We start from the raw sequence: 23,782 nt of genomic DNA on the forward strand, positions 1-23,782 counted from the left end.
GACCTGAAACGCGCACAGGATGTTCAGTGATACTTGATTACTCTAATGTCCAAGTTTAATGAACTAGACCAATAAACTTTCAAAGTTATGATGGTAATTCAACAGATACCCCCGATTCGGCCAAAGTTCATTGACCCTAAATGACCTTTGACCTTAATCATGAGACCTGAAACTTGCACAAAATGTTCAGTGATGCTTGATTACTATTATGTCCAAGTTTCATGAATCAGATCCATAAACTTTCAAAGTTATGATGGGAATTCAACAGATATCCCCAATTCGGCCAAAGTTCATTGACCCTAAATGACCTTTGACCTTGGTCATGTGACGTGAAACTCATGCAGGATGTTCAGTGATACTTGATTAACCTTATGTCCAAGTTTCATGAACTAGGTCCATATATTTTCTAAGTTATGATGACATTTCAAAAACTTAACCTCAGGTTAAGATTTCGATGTTGATTCCTCCAACATGGTCTAAGTTCATTGACCCTAAATGACCTTTGACCTTGGTCATGTGACATGAAACTCTAATAGGATGTTCAGTAATACTTGATTAACCTTATGGCCAAGTTTTATTAACTAGGTCCATATACTTTTTAAGTTATGACATCATTTCAAAAACTTAACCTCAGGTTAAGATTTGATGCTGACGCCGCCGCCGCCACCGCCGTTCTCACTCTGCTTCGCAGGTGAGACAAAAACATGAAATGCTAAAAAATACCAAGTTTTTTGGTGACATCACTGCTAAGTACTCTTAAATATCAGCAAGGCATTTTGAACAACGCTGATAAAAATGAAAACAAAATGGAATGGTGAATGAAATTTTGAGAATTACAATTACACTTCAATCTTTTATAAAAAGAGAAAGATCATACATATTACAAAAAAGTTAAATGAACATTTAACCTATAAAAGAGACGCAGCAAACAAAAGAGTACGGATTTAAAGAAACAACAAACATTTTTAAGCATTATGAAAATAGGGGGAAAGACAAACAATTCGGTTCACTGTGTGAATTTATATATGATTCAACATTTGTATACAAAGTATATTCTGGTAATATGTAGATATCACGTGAAAAGATGAAAACACAAATGAATTATAATTAAATTACTAATTCCTACAAAATCTGAACAGAAATTGTTTTGTGATTTAACGCTTTTGGTGTAACAAAATATACCATACATACAATTAGCAACATAAAGAGTAATAAATATAAACACACTGAATATAGTATAGATTAAACAGAAGAAAATATATTCTATGATAAACATAAAATCTATATACATATTGCAAATCATACCAATAATTCAACATAATTTTCTTTGAAGAAATCATTGATTGTCATAGGGAAATTTTTGACAATAGAATTTCGCTCTACCTGTTAACCTACTGAATTCTAAAAATGCCATAGGTATTCTTCTTTTTTTCAAGGATCATAACATAGGATTCCAGTCAATGGTTCTAATTTTCAATACAGCTTAATCACTGCAAGGCAAGAGGTACATCTACATATCATTTACAATCAATTCTGAGTAAAATAATATAATTATGTAAAATCCTATATTAAATAACCTTTTAGAAGATAATATCGTGTGCAAGAACAGCCCTAACACCATACTTTCAAGCTTAGCAGCACAAATAAGTGAATTGTGATGATTCAGCACGAAAGCGTTTTGCTAAGTGCGTTCTTGCACAGATACATATTCATATTTCTTCCCCTTGTTTACCTGTATGTCTCTTTTCCATCAATCTATGTGGAATACTGGTAAATAGTAATATTTTTACCTGACTGCTAAGCATGAATGCTTGTAAGCAAGCAACCAGGGGACCAAAGGCTTAAGGTCCTCTACGAGAGACCTGATATTGAGGATGAATGCCTCACCAAAGGGCACTAGCGCACCAAGTGGGAATCAAAACCGGGTCACCAGAATGCAAAACCCTACTCTACTGACTGAGCTATCACACCTCAATAGAGAAAAGTGCACATAGAAAAGCCTATGAATGTCTGTATCCACACTACACATATTATGATTCATTTAAAGGAGATTGAAGGTTAAAATACATGTTTGGGGCTTCTAAAAGCCGACATTTATATATTTTAGCTTGACAAAACACACAATCTGTCTTATTTTACATATTTGAGAAAATCTTACTTGAAATCAAACGAGTGCTACAATCTTATGTGATGCTGTATGCTGCCATTTTGTTTGGACTACCAGAGGAGTGTGAAGTTTTTGCACTCTACGTGTGTGATTGACTATACTGTGGCCTACTTTCATTATTTACAGCTCTACACAAAACTCAACACTTGAAAATATTTTCAGTTGTATTTTCCAACTGAGCTAAAATGTTTTTAGCCTATACCTATTTAATTTTTTTTCAAATAATCAAATTTTACATTTTAATTGTTTTAAGAGTATAAATAACAGAATTTCACTTCATCAAATTGATCATCAAGCTATCACATATTGAGCTGCGAATTACGCGTTTTGCTAGTCTACTGCAGCAAACGCTATTTCGTTGTTTCATTCTCTCGTATAATGTCTGGTTCAATTAAAGCGTTTTACTTTTAGATTTTCACCTCAGCGTTTTATTTTTATCATAATTCATATACCATCGGTAAGCTCTCTAGATTTGTTACTTTAGAGTTTTGTGCATGTCCTCCGTGTATTTCCTCAGGCTGGATATGGTCACTACAAATCACATGAAGCCAGCTATATTTGTACTATGAATTGAAGAATTTTCTACTTTTATCACCGCAATCAACTTTATGAAAAAAAAGTGCCTTGTTTCAGTCTTGGTTTGATCACACATGCAAAGGCCTGGCAGTACGGTATGATCTTGAATGCTGGTGAAAGATCATATACCTATTAATCGTGGCATACATAATTACATACAGGATACCAGGTTGAGCATTTCATTAGAATAGCATGATTTTGTCATATCTTTGCTGGGGGTCGCTGGAATCCCAGACAAAATGGCAGCCTGCTAAAGACCAAATATGCTTCTGGTAGCAGACAATGATAGCATTTTAAAAGTTGAATAACTTTTTTACTTGGGGGCCTACAGACCTGCCCTATACTGTATACATCAAATTGTAGTTCTCTATTGGATATCAATGTAAACATGCAAACCTTCATTCTCCTTTAAATCATCCAAAGCAAATGAAAAAAAATGTAAGATTTCATAGTCATTCCACCTCATGCAAGTCATTATTCAACTCTGCATTCTATCTGTTATTCAGTTAGTCTGCAGGTCCCTATACTGATGAGCAAGATGTATCCAGATCCTCTTGTGGCTTAATTCACCTCCCTGCAAAATCTCATGAATTGTGAGACTTTCTTCCTCACAACAATTTAACCACTTTATCTTCAAGTACAATTTAATATATTTGTAACATAGGAAAGAGTAAATGTTAATCTTTGATATTGGTCATATCTCTTGAATAAAATGATTTGATAAATGGGCGAATTTCAAGCATGAAAAGATGCCTCAAAATTGAATTTTCTTCTTCTGTTTTCTCTTGCAAATTGTGCAAAACCTTTAGTTTTGAGCCCAAATACAATTTATATCATCAGAAAGCTCAAACTCTGTACTTTCTTACAATGTCACTCGTGATCAGTGTGGTATCAATTTCACTTTTCGTAATCACATGGAAAATTTATGGTGTTGAGAACATTGTTGTTGACCAACCTAGCGGAATTAATGAAAATGAGTGACATCATAATGAGTGTGCAATGTGTGCACGTATAATCTAACACACAAATGACACAAGATATATTGGTCAGATAACTCCACTTTCCCCAAGGTTATGGAGTCCACAGATGGGTTTTAAGACACTTCAACTGTGTCCAACTCCCCACAAGGCATCTTTAAAGGAATGTTTGAGAGGAAAAGTCATTAGTTTAGCTGTCCTTTGTTTGCAAGTCAATTGTTCTTGCGAGTGCATGTCAAATAAATCCAAAATAACGAGTGACCAAATAATGATAATATTCAAAATTTATATTGTGCTTAATACAATGATTCTAAGAGCGGCACACTGCTAGTACTACCCATGCTTTAGCATGGCTACACTGACCAGGTGCTTGAGCATTCTTCTTGGGTACCCATTTACCAAACACCTGGGTGGAGACTGGCAAATGTAGATAACACCTTCCCAGTGGATGATGCTGCTGCAGTGGGCTTTGAACCCCGGGCCTTGTGGTTCAAAGTCTGGAGACTATGTTTCTTGCATTGTCCCTATGAGGATCTACTTCCTGTCACAAAAGTCCTAGGAAAAAAGAACCCTGGTAGATCCTCAAGCCTATTGACGAGTCCATAAAGATAGAGACTGGTCAAAACTTTCGCAATGATGATGATGAGGATGATGCCAACAGCTGCTCTGGGGCATGCATGTCCAATAAATCCAGAATAGAGATCGACCAAAATCATTTACTTATTTCTTGGATTGTCGCTATGAGGATCAACTCTAATTGCAAAGTCCTAGAAGAGATTCCTGGGAAGCATTTCATGAAACAAATAGCTATGGATTTACACTGACAAATTGTTATAAGCTACTGAAATCCTGGCATCTGATTAGCTCAGAGCAAATTTGTCAGTGAAAACATTCTTCATGAAACACTGCCCTGGTCAAGGCTTTTAGATGACCCCACCAAGATGAAGACCAATCAGGAGTATGGCAATGACGACAATGAAGATGATCACAGTCAGAAGAATCTTCATTCTGATGTTCTGCCACCACATCTTGTCGTTCACTTTACGTGCCGTCTTCTGAAATGTCTTCGCCTGTGCATAAAAGACGAAGGAAAGAAAAGGAGAGAGACATTAATAATGTACAGCATAATGTCAAGTGACATTTAACTTTGTTGCGTTGCATCAGTTACTACATCAATCTATGACGAAGGTCTTCTCAGGCTTGCAGCGTCAAAAGCAATTGCTTTAATTCCAAAATAGGTTACATTTCTCAATACTGCTCACAGCTATTACTCCGAATTATTGTTAAAAATGCGGACTGCAACCAATTATGATGAGGAGGACATTGATGTTGATGGTTGATGATGATGATGATGATAATGATAGTGATGATGATGATGATTGGGTACCGGTAGGAAACAACCGTCATTGTGGTTGGTTTAGCAAGTTTGCGCCTAACAGGCTGCTTGGAATGCTATGAATCCAGTGACTGGGTAATAATAATTGTGAAGCGCTTTGAACAGTCGTAGATTGATAAAGCGCTATATAAATGCCAATTATTATTATTATTATTATGATGATGATGATAATGATAATGATGATGATGATGATGATAATGATGACGATGATGATGATGATCTGATAACAACAATATCAACAATGAATATAATGATAAAGGTGATGATGATGGTGATCATTTTGACAATAATGGAGTTGATGATGATTTAATTATGGTGATAAAGAGAAAATGATGCTGACATTAACGGACGACAACCTTGAATGCTAGTATAGCGTGATGCAATGATAAAGTCTTTGAAAAATCAAGCCTAACCGATGAATATGTGATAATGAAACAGTTACTCAAGGTGAACAATGTGATCTACTTAGTCTCCTTTCCATTTGATCTCATCCAACATGATCTAATCCTAGTTCATTTTGATGATGTTTAGCCCATTCATAAATTTTTAACAATTTTCAGTGAGGCTTTATTCATTTCGACTAACATATATTTCATCAAACACCACTAGTCTATAAATGACCTGTCTATGAACCAGATCCATTTGACAACTTGCAAAATGATATTAGATACAATGGAAATTAGACCATCTGGGTGTTAGACTAAATGACAATGAGACTAAAGGGCTATTAGACCAAAAGGGGTTTAGAACAAACAGCAAACAGACCAAACTGAAAGGAGACCAAATGAGTTTAGCCCATGAATACAAACCAACATTACTACATGAGACTTACGCTTGCTTCCAGATCTTCAGTTTTAGAGAGCAGATCATCTAGTTTCTCTCCTCGACTCAAGACCTTGTCAATGTTCACTGTCATGATGTCCTTCACTTCATCAACTTGATTCTGCAAGACGGCTACCTTGTCGTTTCCACCGCCTTTCAAATTGGAGAAGTGGTCCTACAAGGGAAATTAAACCAAGGAGAATGAAGCAGTATAAAAGCTTCACGGTACACCATGTAATCATTTGTGGACATGTTTGGTCACAATGGTCTCAATGTTTCAGCAATCAAGTTCTTTCCATCTTCAAAGGAGCATTCATCAACATTTTGGTCTGACAAGTTGTCAAATCTCATAACTTTCCTTGGTTTTGATTGGCTGAGAAGCACAGTTCCTATGGTAACTGTCAGATAAAAACTACTTTCTTGGATAGAATGTCCGATAAGTCCTCTAATGAAACACTCTCCAGGAGAAAGAGCAAATATTGGTAAAGCAGTCAACCATAGAGGGCAGTGACTGCTGAAAGTAATTCAACAAATATTCTACATGTATGTCATTATTTTTGCTTTTTTATTGAGAGTACTTCTGGATGGTATCTTATTTTATCTCAGGCCTTCCAATTGCTTAGATAATATCTTCAAGCGATATCACTGCCACTTACCATTTCCTGGCCGAGGACCGAACTGAAATCCCTCTCCAGCTCCATCTCTCCTGCGTGGTGTACCCGCTGGGCAAGACTGCAGTTGGCTACCTTACTCATGATCTCCATGATAAACGAATAGGCCGTCTGTCTGCGGAAGTCCACCGTGGTGGCACACATGTAGGTGATTCGGTCCTTGATGACTACATGGAAAAGATAGCTAGAAGAGAAGGAAGTGAGTTGGTAGCCCTCTCAAACCAAAGATCATGGATTTGAGTCCATCCCAGGGGGATGAATGATGACTGCTTTGTGTGTTAATGTACCCCTTCTGTTTCATAGAAGCAAGCTCTGTTACAGTGGAAAACACTCACTCCCTCGAAAGGATGTTAAATTTAGGCCCGATGTACAGTTATGTCATCATAAAGAGCACACTGCACTATTCGTATACATGTAAGAGTAGAGAGAAACCCTGGTGTAGTGGTCCACCTGCACTCCCCCAATCAGTTTTAACAGGAGGGGAGACCCGCAGAACACAGTGATTCAGTTCCCTTCGCCTTCCATGCACAGGTGATGCCAAAACAATCAATGATAACAATTCAAATTGTATTATTATATCTTACCTCATAGAAGTTACATGTAGATGTATAAGTAATCACACTTCCTTTGTTTAACTCTATATTAATTTTAACAAAGACTGCCTAACTCTATGTGAATTGAGCACTCAAGCACGACTTATTAAGTTAAACTCACAGTAATACCTATGCAAAACATCATCTGAAATCAAATTCATTTATTTGCCTTTCTATCGTATTGGATATTTTACTCTTATTTAAACAATCGTGAAATACTCTGTCTTGAAAGTAGAAACCACCATTGCTTCAATTTGAATAAGACTTACTCTTGTGACGTATATACAGATTTGAAGTTATCATGGGATGCTAGATTCTGCATCATGGACCCAACCACTTGTTGAAAGTTGTGTTCGTAGCTCTTTGAGAGTTCCACCAAGATGGTGGTCCCTCTGGCGATACAGCTGTACAAGATTGTCATGGTAACGGATGATAGTTGAACTTTGGTCTGGGGAATAGTACTAAGAATGGAATGGTTGCTGAATTGAGTTTCCTTTGGTCACTCCAGAGAGATATAGGCCCTGTTACACAAAGAGATAAAATTAATGATTTTACATGAAATTGGTTGCAATCTACATGTACATGTATCTAAACAACGTTTGCCAAATATCTAATTTTGCACTTCATTATATTATAATTGGTTGTCTTTTTTTACATTAATCGATGCAGTACATAATAATAAATAAATGAATAAATAAATAAGACCTATTCATAGTATTAATAAATTCAACAAGAAATGCAACTTACCACAACTGTATTAAAGGGCTAATCTCCCAAAATTAACATTGGAATAAAGTGTGGTATTTCGACATTGAAATTTTTTACAGGAAAATATATTGCCCACTTTAAGATATATTTTATCCATGCACACCAATATGCAATATTGCATTACATACATACTCATAAGAAAAGGTCAAGTATAAATGCAGCTCAGCTCAACTTGGAGTGTTGTTGGCGATGTGTACATGTATACCCCAAACCGGAAGATAGTTGCTAAGATACAAGAACTTTTGCTTGATAAAAGCAGTCTGCATTTGCAGTCTACAGTAAAGACACTGACTTGTGTATTGCTGTTGTTCCCCCTCTGATATTGTATTTTTAATGCTAGTCTTGTATGAAGACCCGCTGGTTGTAACTGTGTCTCAATACTAACTGAACAAGGCCTGCTGTAGAATTATGTTTCAGATCATAAATATTGCATTGCATTCCTTTTTTTTTCAATGTAAAGTCATATATTTGTTTTGAAAGTCATATTTTTAATAATTCCTTAAAAACAAAACCATAGATCAAAAGCAAATACCTTCAAAATCTACTGCAAGGAAAACAAAGGCCCCGTTCTCATCATACTTTCTAAAACTATACTTTATACTGGTTCAAGAAACTAGTTCGGAAGATTGCATTGGTAGTGTTCCAATCTGATCATGAAGCGGGCTTGATGCTACGGGAACCCTCTCAGTGGCATCGCACAAAATTTGAAACCACAGCGGAGGCATCCTACACAGTGTGTGGAATATAGCGCTCAAAATGTGCACAGATTGCTTCCTGAAAAACAGTAGTGTCCTCACGATATAAACCAGTTTAATGAGGCAAAGCGGTCTTGAAAACTACATCACAATGATCACAAGGTAGTTTTCCAAACCTGTTTGGAAGATCACTTCCAAGACAGCTTCGACTGTTCTCATTACACTTTAAACTAATGTACTTTCCACTGAACTAGTTTTAGGATGGTAGTGAGAAAGGGGTCAAATTGCCAACTGAATACAGCTCCATCTTTTTAGTCTAGAGAAGTGGGTGTAACCTTAGATTTGATGACAGATGGTCAGAAAAACATGAATACTGAGTACATGTACAGGACTTGTTTTGCGACATTTGATATTTTCCCAAAAGGCTAAAGGCATTTTTGCACAATTGTAAAACAAAACTTCTAATAGTAATACCTTAGAAAGACTATTTTCAATGATGTTTGGTTCACACCATAGTTATGTTAAAATGATTCGAAAAACAGAAGACTTTTTCAAACATAAATGACGAAAGTGTACATGAAGTTTGCATGGATTCGGCAAACAGTGCCAAGAGATTGTCAGATTAGGGAAAAAAAACAGATCCCAGGAAATATCCTGTGGCATTATGAGTTTTCAGAATAACAAACCACTAAATAAATAATAAACATATTTTGGCAAAGAATTGCAATATACATACATTGTAAGTGAAACTATGAAGTGGGAAAAACATAGATTGTTGACAACCATGCTTCTATGAGGAAGTTTAAAAACAAAAAATTTCAAGAATCCAAAAATATATAATAGGCCCACATTATGCTGTACATCCAGAGAGTTAAAACCATTTTTTAGTTTTGGTTTAAAAATCCACCCAAAACAGACACTGTACATGTGAATAAATGTACTTGTAATATGAATATATATTCCACTGTTATGATGTAAAACAGTATGTAACATCATGATTAATCAAACAAATTTAGTCATTTTACATTTCAAAAAAAGTATTTGATTGGGTGGCTGATCAAAAAAAAATTGTTCAATAAATTCAATTCATATCAAATAAGTCAACCACTAAGCAACAAAACTATAATATAATTTCTGCTGTCAATGAACACTGAAAAGCAGTTGATGGCTGCAAGGTCAGACATGACTCACAGCTCAGCTGAGCTGAGATTTAATTCTGACATTTTCATCAATCAAATTTTTTTCTGATTGGTTGCTTCCACTGTTTTGGGTTTTGACACTTGATAATCTGCACAGCAATTTACCTGCGTAGCATTCAATATATGCAATGCATCAATAACAGGTTACATGTACATGTATATTTAATCAAAATAGAAGGCAACACTGAAATCAATTTTGAAATTCGATGGAAATCAATCAAAAGAAAACAGACGTGTAATTTTTTTTCTTTTTGTGAGCTGAGAACCCATTGTACAATAAGTTTTAAAATGTCCATTAAAGTAACTGCTCTATTTTACAAAAATTTGAGAGGAATAATTTACCCAAGTTATAAAATAGAAATGCATGACATTTAAAATGCGCATTTTCCCATTTACTTGGTAATGAATGAATGAGCTATATAGGAAATTAACCATTAGTTGGCAAAATGGCAAATACAAAATAATTCAATGAAGTTTTCAAAGGAGACCCATGTATGAGGAAATATTTAATAATTCACACCAGTGAAAGGTCATCAAACCATAAAACAATTTCCTGAACTTATTTCACATTTTTCAGCTTTTTTTTTGGGGGGGTGGGGGGGTTATGTTGTAAATTCAATTATTACTGTCATATTTTATACAACACATTGTAATGCCATTGCTACATTACACCTATATTTTCAAAATTTACTGTAATACTCACACGTAAATTTCAATTTGGATTATGATAAAAAAGGATTTAAAAATACATAGGAACAACAAAATGGAGACCCAACTGTTTACATGTAATATGCTGTAATGTTTGCTTGTAGTATCTGTAGTGGTGATGATACTGTAAAAATTCCATACGAAACCTTTAACTATAGCATTATAATTGCTTAATATGCAGCTGTATTAGCCTTCAATCAAAGTACCGGTATGCTTCTTTCCTACATGTACATTAGCCTACATTAGAATCTGGTTGGTAAAGTGTTCAATCAATAGTTTCCTATTCATATTGATAAGATATGATACCACAGTCACACTACATGTATACTGTATGCAAGAAATCATTCTCTAATAGTATTGCAACATTACTTTTAACTTTCCTTTGAAATTTATTTTTTTACAACATACCCGTTCCAAAAATTTACTTAATTGTATAATTTGTAGCATGTTTTTGCATGAACTGTAATACAAATAATTTGTTGAAAAAAAACTTGAAATCTTTCCCCAAATTCATGAACTAGTAATCATATTTGAGTCTTCAAATCATTTCCATTATATGTATAGGGTGTGTACAGTCAAAACATTGTTACTCACATTAAATCTCCATCTATGCAGCTACGATCGTCTCATTAACAAGTAGATGGCTGCATCAACATATCTCCCACTGAATCCTGTAATTCCAATATGCTTTGTATAGGGAGCACCCAGTTCCAGCAGTCTACGGGTTAATAATATCCAATGCTTTGGTGACAGATGGAGGAGTGAACACGTGAGCCAATCTGTGTGTACGAGTCAGCGAGAGTTGGTCGTCATGGAGTCATTGCATCGAAGGTAAACTTAAACCAAGTGGAACTTCCTCTCTCTTGGCCGGCCAAGCAGTCATGAATCATCTATCATATGAGATTGAGAAACATGGTTTAATGAGAGGTTAAAGGATCTTTGGAATAATTAATTATTATGTGTCTGTAGTGAGTTGATTGTGCTTGAGGGATTGTATCTGTACAGGTATACTACATGTATTTAGGATAGATTTGCAATCAGGACGTACTTATATAATCCATTTATAATGGTCAAAGTTCACATTCAGATCATATTAGGACTCAAACAACATGTGTTTCCATTAGCCTTAAAATGCCCAGTGATGTAAGCAAAGTAGTTGTTCAAGATTTTATATTAGGGAGGTTTATTTCTAATAGTAAATACGTGTACGAATACTAAAATGTTTTTTTAATATTACTTTTGGGAAGTAATTTAATTTCAAATGTTAATTTAATAGAGAGTGAGATATTACATGCATTTAGTCCTGTACAGTATGTACATGTGCACGCCTTGTGCAGTCTAATTGTTGCAAAGAGGGGCGAGGATTGAAAAATATGTAGATATGTACAAAAAATATAAAAATACTGAAATACACGTACAAAACTATTCAAATCAAAAGAGACATCAAATTAATAATCACAATTTAAGGCAAATAAGACTAATACAGGATGATAAAAGCATGGAATAATAATCACAACTTACATTTAAACATCTGAATTTAAGAAAATCTGCAATTTCCATTCCAATTTAAAGCAGATAGTAGACCAAATATGAACAAGCACTCATTTATGAGATTTAAATTTGTGTTTCCTTTCCCTTTAATTCTACAATTTCATTTAAAAGCCACACACCTATCATGTAATTCTGGGAGGAAAAATATTCCCTAAAGACACTGTAGGGAAAAACAATTTCTCTTCCATATAAGAAAGGTATTTAATAGATTTCAATTAATATGACTGGAAAATGTATCCATGCAGGGAATATATTCATACATGTAGTATAGCATTGCAATTCACTCTGGACACATTTTCTAAAGACTGCTGAATGCCCGAATTGTTTTAGTGTAGCAGTTTTTTTACATAGGACTTTACTTCAACTTGATACTACATGTAGTAGTAGAGAGCTTTTCTCTTCCATGTACATGTATGACCCCAAAAATGTTAATCAAAATTATTCCCTGGGTGTACATGTATTTGGAAACCAAAATGTTTTCAAATGTGTTTGTCAGAGAGATATTTTTTCTCCAAAATGACATTGAGGAAATATCCACAAAGGTTGAAAAGATACAGCATGTAGATCAAAGTCCAAAAAAGGACATATCCTAAACTTCAGATAATAAGTCCAATATAATTTCTACTTCCTTTTTCCTCTTATTAAGCTGTACCCATTTATGAAAACCTCCAATCTCATGTTCTAAACTTATATGTGCATCAATGAGTTTAATAACAAGTTAAAATTAACAACCTAAAAATCTTAGGTGGTGTTCCAACAAAATATTTGCAATCAATTGAATATTCTGTTGCCATTTTACAATTGATTAGTCACTTTTAACAATAGCAACTCAGATTACACTCCTTGTTTCAAGGAACTCATCAGCGATTAATCACAAATTTGTAATTAACTTTTAAAAATATATGATTGATTTAGGGACCAAAAATAGACTTACAAATTGATCGCAAGTTTCTTGCAACACCCCTTAAAACAATACTTAAACCAATTAAATTTGAACATCAATGATGATGATGGTGGTGGTGATGGTAGTTTGGTAGCGGTGGTGGTGGTGATGGTAATTGTGGTAGTGGTAATGGTGATAGTGGTGGACGATGGTAGTAATGGTGGTGGTGGTGGTGGTGGTGGTGGTGGTGGCGGTGGTGGTGATGGTGGTGGTGGTGATGGTGGTGATGGTGGTGGTGGTGATGGTGGTGGTGTTGGTTATGGGGTTAATGGTGATGGTGGTGGTTCACTAATTTGGTGAGTGATGTGGTGGTGATGATTATGATAATGATGACAGTGTTAATAACAACAGAAACCACATCATTGTCATTGTCACTATCAGTATCATCATAATTATAAAGACATTAACAAAGAGTGTCGCTGGGGAGAGCTCATAATACGCCTGCCTGTTATGCGGAAAATGGAGTTAATGGTCCAGCAAGAAAAGTGGAAGGTGACGACTTGACCTTTTTACCTCAAAATCGATAGGCTTCCTGATATCCATGCTAGTATCATACACATCAAATTACAAGTTATATAAGCCTAGGTAAAGTTAAACTGAGTTATCGCATTTGCATGGACTTCAGAAGGGTAAGATAAAAACATGCCAGTGTGACCTTGACCTTTGACCTCAAAATCAAAAGGCTTCCTGGGATCCACGCTAATATCAGAGTATCAGACACACCAAATTATATGAGCCTAGGTTAAATTAAGCTGAAGTTATCATATTTATAATAATAATATAGGGTATTTATATTGCGCACATATCCACCTTGTTAGGTGCTCAAGGCGCTCCTATATTACCCGGCTAAGCTAGGCGTTCATAGCGCACACAGCTTTTTAAGGAATTACTTCCTACCGGTACCCATTTACCTCACCTGGGTTGAGTGCAGCACACTGTGGATTAATTTCTTGCTGAAGGAAATTACGCCATGGCTGGGATTCGAACCCATGACGACCCTCTGTTTCAAAGTCCGAAGACTAATCCACTGGGCGACAATGCTCCACAAGGACTTCAGAAGGGTGTTAAGGCATGGTCACACCGCCCAAGCGGTCGTGGAGCGGAGAGAAAAAAATCACCGCTCGCTACCGTTCACCATTTTCTATTTCGATTGTTTTTTATTGTTTTCGATTTTTCCCCCAATTTTGTGAGCGAAATTCGACCCTCTTTCCCCATCGCTCCAACAACGCTCGGGCGGTGTGAACATGCCTATAGATGAAAACATGTTACTGTGACCTTGACCTTTGACCAATTGACCTCAAAATGAATAGGCTTTCCTGGAATTAAAGGCTGGTATCATTCACACCAAATTATATGAGCCTAGAATAAATGGAAATATCACGTTTACGGATGGACAGACAGATGGATAGACAGACAGACACTGAGCGTGATACCATAATACCTCCCATCCCGTAGTGGGGCGGGCATATAATGAAAAATAAAACATCATTATCAATTACTCATTAACAGGTAAATATTATCAATTATAATGATGGCTTTTCATACAATTTTGCTGTGCAGCAAAATCACACTTTTTCTTACAATAATGTGACTCGTAAAGCGCCAAATCCACTCTGTAGAGAGCTACATGTAGGAGTTAAATAAAAGAGATTAAACTTTTAATGATGGTAATTTTTCTTTCAAAGTATGTGCTTATATATTCATAAGCCTGCTGGCCACTGAAATACACACAGCTGCAGGAGGTTTTTAGACTGAAATTTTCAATCTTGATCTCACTAATAAACCATGACAGAAAGTTATATCAATCTTTGACAAAACTTGACTCTACACTCGGGGAAACATCAAGCCAGAACACTGGAAAATTTCCTTTCTTCTGGTTCTTGGTGTAAAATCAAAATCAACTGTCTGTCAAATATTGCTGACTTGGTCTGTAGTATACTTCGCTGGCTCCTGCGAAAGGATTCTCATTATAACAAAAAATGTGTACACAAACCGCACCAATAAACCACACCTTCTCACAGCTACTTTGTTAAACGTGTGTCCATGCCCCAAGTTCCAAGCACCAAATCCCCTGCTGAAACAGTCAAAGAGATTTGCATATCTTTCCCTTCACCAATTCGCATTCAGATTCACCCCTTTTATTTACTGCTCACATCAACACATGTTCGTTGAAGGTTCAAAGTTTGTTGACCTCAAATTTTGACATCTCATTAATAATTTTTCTTCTCAATTGTCAAGGCTCCACATTAACTTTTTTTGTGGCGGCCTGTTCTGCCCGCCAAGATCTTAATACGATTTTTTTCGTTGGCCTGATATGAAAGTTTGGTGGCCCAAAAAATATAAAGAAAAACATTAAAAATAAATAAAACAAACTTCTGAAGTACTAATTCTACAGCAACTACACTAAGTTACTTTCACTTTGTATATCTTGTATATGAACCTTGTTTGCTGTTATTTTACTTTGCAAATTGATTTGTGGTTAAATATAAATTGTTCTATCATTGTTAATATGAAATGATTGAAAGAGAATAAATGAACTGTATTTTTCCCAGGTGTGGACTTTTTTTATCTCCATATAGACACACACTCATAATGGTAAAGTAAATTAATTATGCATAACAAACTCAGTAGATCTATGCAAAACAATTATTTTTTCCTTTCTTCCTCTTTGAATCCAAAACCAAATCCAGTTTATTTTTGTTTTCTCTTTTATTATGCAGGAGAAAATCTGAAGGAGGCAGATTAACCTGAAGAAGAAAATCACAGAAAAATATGCTGCAAAATTAGAACAATGCATAAAAGAGGAAAGTAAAAAAACAAAAATAATTTTCAAAAAGTATATTACAAAAAGAAAACAAAAATAATAAAAGAAAAAAGTGAAATAAAACAAAAGAAAAAAATGAAAGACCAGTTTAGATTTATTTAGATTTCTTACTCTTAGCAGCAACATATCGCATCTCCTTGAGTCTGTATAACAAGTTAGGCTGCTAGCGCATAGCTGGCTGCAATGGCATCAAGCAGTGTTCGTTTTGGTAACCCACCCGAGGGAGCTCCGCTCTGGCACGCTTCCCACGGGCAGGAGTAGACAGTGCAAAACGAGGGAGACACAGGACTGGGGTAGCAGATTGGGGTCTCAATATTACTCACAGAATGGAACCTCTAAAAAAACAAAATATAGCCTCGGTCTCGATCGCCCATTTTATTTTGAAAGGAGAGGTATCGCGACAGAACTTTTCGCACTCATTCAATGAACAAGGTTATAAATATAACCTTGTTCTCAGTTATATCTCCATGTGTAGCAAAATAAGGGTGGCAATGTTTGGCTTATTTTCTCTTTTTCTTTGGGGCAAATGCTTGATTTTTTTACAATGACAGTTTCCATTACACCTATTATTCATACAACTTGGCTCTTATTTAAATTTGATTCTTTAAATCATTTTTTTTCTTAATTAAAAATAGAGATCAAAAAATGAAAATTTTCTTGCCATATTACTTTCCACCAATAGAGGGCGTACACAAATATATGCCCAAAATTCAAGTTTTTGAGCGCTCTGGTGAATGAAAAAAATTATTCCAAAGTTATACTAGTTACTAATGAAAAATAAATTGCAACTGTATGGAAATTAGTAATTTTGGTCACAAAAGTGATATTTTAATGATTTTTTAAAGTGTGTGCTCTGTACAACATTGGCATACCATAGTCCTACCTCTAGATTCCCCACGGCCACAGGCAGGGTGGTAGCACTAGCAGTGAACAAGTGACTTTTCGTTTTTTTTTTGAGGTCCCAGTCGACAGTCTGTGGCTGTGCCTCGATGTCAGGATTTGTGTGTCACGATAGACCTTCCTCCATATAATTGTAATCAGTGCATAATTTCTGTTTCAACATTTTATTAAGATTACTATTATTGAGACTCCCAATCTGCCCCCAGTGTCTCCCTCGTTTTGCACGGTCGACTCCTGCCTGGCTCCGGCCCGCTTCATTCACGGGCGGCGGAGCTCCCTGCCTGGGACTGGGTTAGGGTAAAAAAGGAGATTCCCCGTGCCATTTTCCAACTTTTTTTAATGACGAATTGATTACATGCCGAATTCCCCGGTCTGAAGCTTACATAAACACCAACGCCTCGCTCTGATAATAAGATTAAGAAGAACACTAAAACTTTAAAGAAATCAACGTTTAAGTAACTCACCAAATCCAAATCAAAGGTCCCTGCAAGGCAAAGATCCTCCACGAAAAATTGACCAATTAATAAAAAAAACCACCCAGTTTTCCATTATTTAGCAGTAGCTGGCGCTCTGCATAATGATTCATTCATGTGCAACAGTGCAGTGTGTGAGCAGATTTATTTTATTCTTATTAGTAGTAGTACTACTACTACTACTACTTTTATGATAGGACAAACCAGTGGCGTAGTTACGGGGGGGGGGCCTGGGGGCACGTGCCACCCTGAGATTTGGTGTGCCCCCCCCCCCAGGTGCCCCACTGAAAAATTGGCAGAGCAAAAAAAAAAAGAAAAAAGGGAGAAAGAGAAAAGGAAAAAAAAGGAAAAGAAGAATTAAGAAAGAAAGGAGAAAAAAATAAGAGGAGGAAGACGAGTGAATGAAGAGGGGAAGACTTGCAACAACAAAAAATCTTTAATGTTACTATATAAAATTTTCGCGCCAGAATTGCCTGTTCGATGAGATTCATATCTTGCTCAATAGGCTGGTATGGAACAAGTTTTGAAGTCAATATACAAAACATATTTTAGCTCAGACATCGAGCTTTCATTATTTCCATTTACAAATTTAAGTGCTCTCTCTGTAAATGTCTGTTTTATGGTCTATAAATCAGCATTTTAAGCTCACGCTGCGTGGTCACATTGTTTGATTAGCCAAGTTACGATTGTCTGCGTGTATTCCATAATGTTCTATCAAAACAAATGTAAGTTCAGAATGCCCATATTCTAGGTCTAAATCTAAAACATGCGCGATAGCCTACATGTTCTTTAATGAAAATGTACTTAAATTATCCAGTTTCACATCAGAATATCGATTGTCTGCCCACGCTTCACGATCGCATTATTATGCTCGGAGAAAAATACACTAATTATACCGATGCTTTAGAAGTGTGTTCTTTACAATCTTTATCTGAAAGACGAAAACAATTGTGTATGAACTTTGCTGTATCCCTTGCCAACAGTCCACTTTGTAACCATTGGCTACCTATGAACAACGATTTTGATTACTCATCAGGCGCGGATCCAGGAGCTAGGGGCCGAGCCGGCCCCGGCCCCCCTATTTTTTGACAACTTGCAAAAAAAGTGTACTCTTTATCTTGATAGAAACTACGAAAAACAGAAAGAAAGGTAAGAAAGAGGTATTTTATCCATGATGGGTAATTTACAGCCTCGTAACGACCGGCCCGACTCCGAAAGGATACCCCAAAAAAGATGAGGGGAAGAATTGGAAAAAAGACTTTATATAAAATTTTTCGCTCGCGCTTCGCGCTCGCATTGCCTGTGTAATGAATCCCATTCAAGAGGGTTAAATGACACTAATATATAACCAATATATATATACAATATATCCAGTTCTGATATCAATTTGCACACACATTTTTTTAGCTCGCACATCAAGCTTTCATTATTTTGTTTGATTTAAACAAATTGTTAATGTGTATCAAAATGTTCAGCTCGCGCTGCGCGCTCGCATTGCTTGATTTGTGAGAAACCTATGCTCTTTGGAAATTCTTACAAAAATTTCTCAAAATGCTCCTTTATCATGTCAGTATATCAAAAAATTAAGCTCATGCTTCGTGCTCGCATTTAATTGTTTGAGACACACAGCCTGTTTATTTAAATAAAAACGCGCTTAGACTGTTCATTTTTTTCAGGTCGGAATATCAGAAATTTTGAACTCGCGCTTCGCACTCTCATTATTTAATTGGTGATACTTGTATCCTCTTCATTAATCACTAAAAACAGTCCTAATTGAGTCACTTTTCACGTTACTATATGATAAAATTTCGGCTCGCGCTTCGCACTCGCATTGTTTAGTCGGATACTTATCTTTGTTCATGATTATAAAAACTGCTCTGAATCTTCAGTTCTAAGGACATAAAATATCAAAGATTTTTAGCTCGCGCTTCGCGCTCGCGTCATATATTAAGACCACATGAGATGCCTTATATTGTTTATAGCAATAAATACTAACATATACTTAAAACTTCAGTCTTTAGTTAGGACTACCCCCTGAAAAACCAACAAAAAAAGCCAGATTGTAGCGGCCAATCAAAAAAATGTTGATCAAAATATTTCAGACCCCCCCCCCCCTATTGGCGAAAGCTGGATCCGCCCCTGCTCATTGAGGAAAAGACCTAAATATCGTCAGTTTCATTGTAAAACCAAACGTTTCCTAAACAGCCCATTACCTTACTTTATAAATTTATTAAACGCTAACTTGAAATAAGTTTGTGTTGTTCCTTGATATAGCTAGTTACCCGGTTGATATACATAGGTCTACAAACATCTACTGTGCAAGTTGTGTTTTGCTAATATATCGCGCCTAATACTAATTTGTTATTATTATTAGCTCACAAGCTTCAGATGAAAATTTTACAATTTTTAGAACTTTTTAAACTCAAACACAATTGAATAGGTTTACAGGTTTTTATTAGTCATGATTTTAATGCATGTATTTCACATTGTAACAACTAAAGGGAAACAATGTTTGTTTTTTATGCCAATAATTTACTCATTTTTATTGAGATTTCTCATGTGGTGGAAGATATGTTATTTTACAAACTGCGTCATTCTTCAAATTTTAAGTAAGCGTTCTCAGGATTGAGCAGGACGGTTTCTTGGGACGGGCGACCACTCACCCCCCCCCCCATGGTTCTTCCTTTTTTTTTTATCTGTATGCTTAATAAGTGCAAGGTGCGAGGGGTGACTGCTGGGTTGGTGGGTGCAGTTGTTTGATCTAACGTGCTTATTGTTGTTGGATGAATGAGGAGTGTGGTATGAATGTGAATGTTTTTTTTGTTTTGTTTTGTAAGAGATTGTTTGTCGGCCCTATTAATGTATAGCTCCAGTGAGGTTAGCTGACCCTAAGTTCCGCCTGAGCGATGGATTTGAATAACCAATTCCATTGCCCAGGTTGAATGGTGTTGTTGAGGAATTGGCATTCCCTGGCTGGAGCTGTGCATTGAACTTGACTGCTCGCTCGTCCCCAGACACCCTCCTGTCTTTAGTTATTTTGTTACTTGCTTAAATCTACGTTTATATTGTTTGAATTTGAGTAGCGAGGTTCGTCAATAAGCATTCTTCCACCACCACCACCTTTCAGTCTTCTATTTGTTCTTTTGTTAAGTTGCATTATATTTTCTTAATCATTTCAAGTTTTGATGTTTTTAAATCAGCTATTTATATATGTATATACCTGTAAATTGTACACAATTCAGCCTTTTGGCTGCAACGCGTGGCTGCAACGTGCAATGATTTTGAATAATATGAATAAAATTCAATTCAATTATTAATGATACTCAATTAACTATATCCTATTTATGATTTACAAAATATGAATAGAATGTCCTGCTTTTAGGTGTAAAATCTCAATTGTTTAGTTACATACCTATCCCATTTATTAATACAAAAAGTGTTTAGAATGACCATTTGTCTAGGTCGGAATGTCAAAAAAAATTGCTCGCGCTTCGCGCTCACATTAGTAAAATATATACCGTTGTGGGTAACTGTAAGCCCTTAACAGGTCCCTTTTCGATAATGCTAGAACTGTTAATAAAAATTTCTACTCGCGCTTGGCGTTCGCAGTAACCATCTAGTTACCTACCATCTTGTTCAGGATCACACATAACATTGCCCAGAATATTAAATTTTCAGGACAAAATACTCGAAAGTAAAAAAAATCGCTCGCGCTTCGCGCTCGCACTTTTTATAAGGCTCATGAGATTATTTTATGTTTATGTTGTTTTATAAGAATAAAACTAAGAAGTGACTGATCAGGAAAAATTTCGGGCTCTGTCCCCTATAGGCAAAAGTCGGATCCACCATTTTGACACATACCAGGGGCCGCGGAACGGTCTTCAAAGTGGGGGCTGACCATGCAAAAAATCGCAATCCTATGGTCATTTTTACATTTTTGTACACGGTTTTGGAAAAAAGTGGGGGCTGAAGCCCCCCCCCCCCACTTCCGCGGACCCTGCATGCACACACACCAGAAAAATCGTGCCCCCCAAAAAAAAATCCTAGCTACGCCACTGGGACAAACTGGCTTACAATGATTATATTGGCATATTAGATTGTAAGCATTGCACATTCGTAAATTGCTAATTAAAGCTACATCATAGGATCCTATTCGTATGCAAACCGCAAAAAGGTAAAAAACGAGACTTTCACATTTCAAATTACTTTCAAATGTTCCATTCATTCGGATAGCTCTCTTATTGTGCATGCTCCGCATGCTACTCCCCCTTCACTTTAAAATTTCTCGCACCACTAAAGAGAACAACATCCTCAATTTGGAATTTGAAGTTCTTAATCCGACTCGCCCTTATTTGGGTCGGAGAAAATATAATTTTGATGATTTGCAATTTTCCAGACGAGTCAACAGCCTATCCTAGCTAGCACTACACAATACAAAACCAGGTCAGCTTGTAGCAATTTTTCATATACGCCAGCAGGTCGATTACGAGTAACAGATTTTCATATACGTGCGTGGATATCGGTTTTTAGGCTATAGGCCTATTTTTATACAACACTCAACAATTAACATTATGATGTTTTAAAGTTATTATATTTTGCCCAAATTTAATTGTTATAAAAAGAAAAGAGCATCCTCAACAAATCTTGATGAAAAAGCATCGAATCATAGTCAAATCATTATCCGTCCCGTCCCTTTATTGAAAATTGCAGCAGTATGTATGAAAACCTTATCATTAACCCTTGGTCTAGGTCTACTTGAGCGGTCATGCATCTGGAAAAGATTTATGTTGTAATTACAGATTTCTTATGTAGATTAAGAAAATATAATACTGTAGGGGAAGGCGGGGTAAGTTGAGCATAGGGGCAAGTTAATTGAGCCACCACCCCCAGGCCAATAATGAATGAGTCAGACATTATGGTGGTGTCATGTATTGATGACCCATTACATAACCCTTGACCCCACCACATTGTTTTCAACTTTGAAACAAATAGTACTTTTTTAGATAGAAAAATGCCAATTTCAGCCAAAAAAGTAAAAAAGGGTATGAAATAGATCAATGCTTTTTTCACACACACGTCTTTCAATATAATAAAGAAATAAGAACAATATTGTTAGTCCAGGTATAGATTCTCATTCTTGTCATGGTCTTTTACAAGACGGATGCATAAAAAATGTGTGGATGTCAAAATATTGCACTAAGGTCGGAATGGGGTAAGTTGTGCCAAACAACACGGGGCAAGTTGAGCCATGGTAATTCTTATGGTAATGTATAATAAGAAAAACAAACAAACCTTAAAAAGTCATTGATATGCAGGCAGAAAGGAGCAAATTCACATGACAGTTCTTTTACTTGAAGAGGATGTTAGTATTTACGGCGAATTAGCAAGTGAAAAGACTTAAAATAAAAAAATTACATGCTGGTTCTTCCCGCATAGATTTTGTACATAGTTTTTGTGGCTCAGCTTACCCCACAGGGGGGCACAACTTACCCCATATATGGGGCAAGTTAAGCCATTTGACATTGTTTTTTTTTCAAAGGTCACATTGACTTTAAATGTGGGGGTAGAAAGTTATATATAGGTGAAAATATTTCCCAAGACTCAAATTTAAAGGCAAGGTACTTTTTTCTACAATATTATTGGTCATATCAATTCTAACATGCAAAATGTGTCACAACTTACCCCGCCTTCCCCTACTTGTGTTTGTATGTGGATCTAACATTTCTCAGTTTCATGCATACTGCAAGGGCGTAGATGATTTGGGGTCCACCCGCCAGTCATAAGGACCACTGGTCATAATACCCGCTAGTTATAAGGACCGCTAGTCATAATAGTCATAAGGGTCGCTATTCATAAGGGGCTTTGTTCATAGAGGTCGCAAGTCATAATCAACGATGGGGTTCGCCATTCATAATCAAACAAGAGGGTCGCTAGTCATAATAAAGGAAGAGGGTCGCCAGTCATAAGGAGGAAAAGGGTTCGTTGATCATAAGGGTCGCCATTCATAATAGTGGATGAGGGTCGCCAGTCATAATAGTAGAAGGGGTTCGCCAGTCATAATGGTAGATGAGGGTCGTTAGTCATAATAGTAGATGGGGTTCGCCAGTCATAATAATGGATGAGGGTCGCCAGTCATAATAGTAGAAGGGGTTCGCCAGTCATAATGGTAGATGAGGGTCGCTATTCATAATAGTAGAAAGGGTTCGCCAATCATAATAATGGATGAGGGTCGCCAGTCATAATAGTAGAAGGGGTTCGCCAGTCATAATGGTAGATGAGGGTCGTTAGTCATAATAGTAGATGGGGTCCGCCAGTCATAATAATGGATGAGGGTCGCCAGTCATAATATTAGAAGGGGTTCGCCAGTCATAATGGCAGATGAGGGTCGCTAGTTATAATAGTAGATGGGGTTCGCCAGTCATAATAATAGATGAGGGTCGCCAGTCATAATATTAGAAGGGGTTCGCCAGTCATAATGGCAGATGAGGGTCGCTAGTCATAACAGTAGATGGGGTTCGC

The 23,782-nt window shown here is 36.4% G+C and overlaps 1 protein-coding gene across 1 annotated transcript; it reads right to left on the reverse strand.

Annotated features, from left to right (window-relative positions):
- Positions 1–650: 650 nt before the first annotated feature.
- LOC121431766 (vesicle-associated membrane protein 7-like) lies at positions 651–17,339 on the reverse strand. Its single transcript, XM_041629465.1, has 6 exons — positions 17,255–17,339; positions 11,167–11,462; positions 7,472–7,723; positions 6,595–6,793; positions 5,949–6,113; positions 651–4,790 (listed from the first exon to the last, which is right to left on the reverse strand). Exons 3-6 carry the CDS (start codon positions 7,621–7,623, stop codon positions 4,644–4,646), a joined length of 663 nt encoding a protein of 220 aa, XP_041485399.1. The 5' UTR covers positions 7,624–7,723; positions 11,167–11,462; positions 17,255–17,339; the 3' UTR covers positions 651–4,643.
- Between the last annotated feature and the right edge of the window lie 6,443 nt (positions 17,340–23,782).

The sequence above is a fragment of the Lytechinus variegatus genome, chromosome 18 (genome assembly GCF_018143015.1).
Source record: "Lytechinus variegatus isolate NC3 chromosome 18, Lvar_3.0, whole genome shotgun sequence".
Lineage (NCBI taxonomy): Eukaryota > Metazoa > Echinodermata > Echinoidea > Temnopleuroida > Toxopneustidae > Lytechinus > Lytechinus variegatus.

Coding starts and splice junctions, on each gene's coding strand:
- LOC121431766 (XM_041629465.1), bottom strand. CDS start 7,623: ATGACAATCTTGTACAGCTGTATCGCCAGAGGGACCACCATCTTGGTG. Junction 6,794..7,471: donor TCTGTATATACGTCACAAGA/GTAAGTCTTATT, acceptor CTTCTCTTCTAG/CTATCTTTTCCATGTAGTCA. Junction 4,791..5,948: donor CTGAAGATCTGGAAGCAAGC/GTAAGTCTCATG, acceptor TTTTATGCACAG/GCGAAGACATTTCAGAAGAC.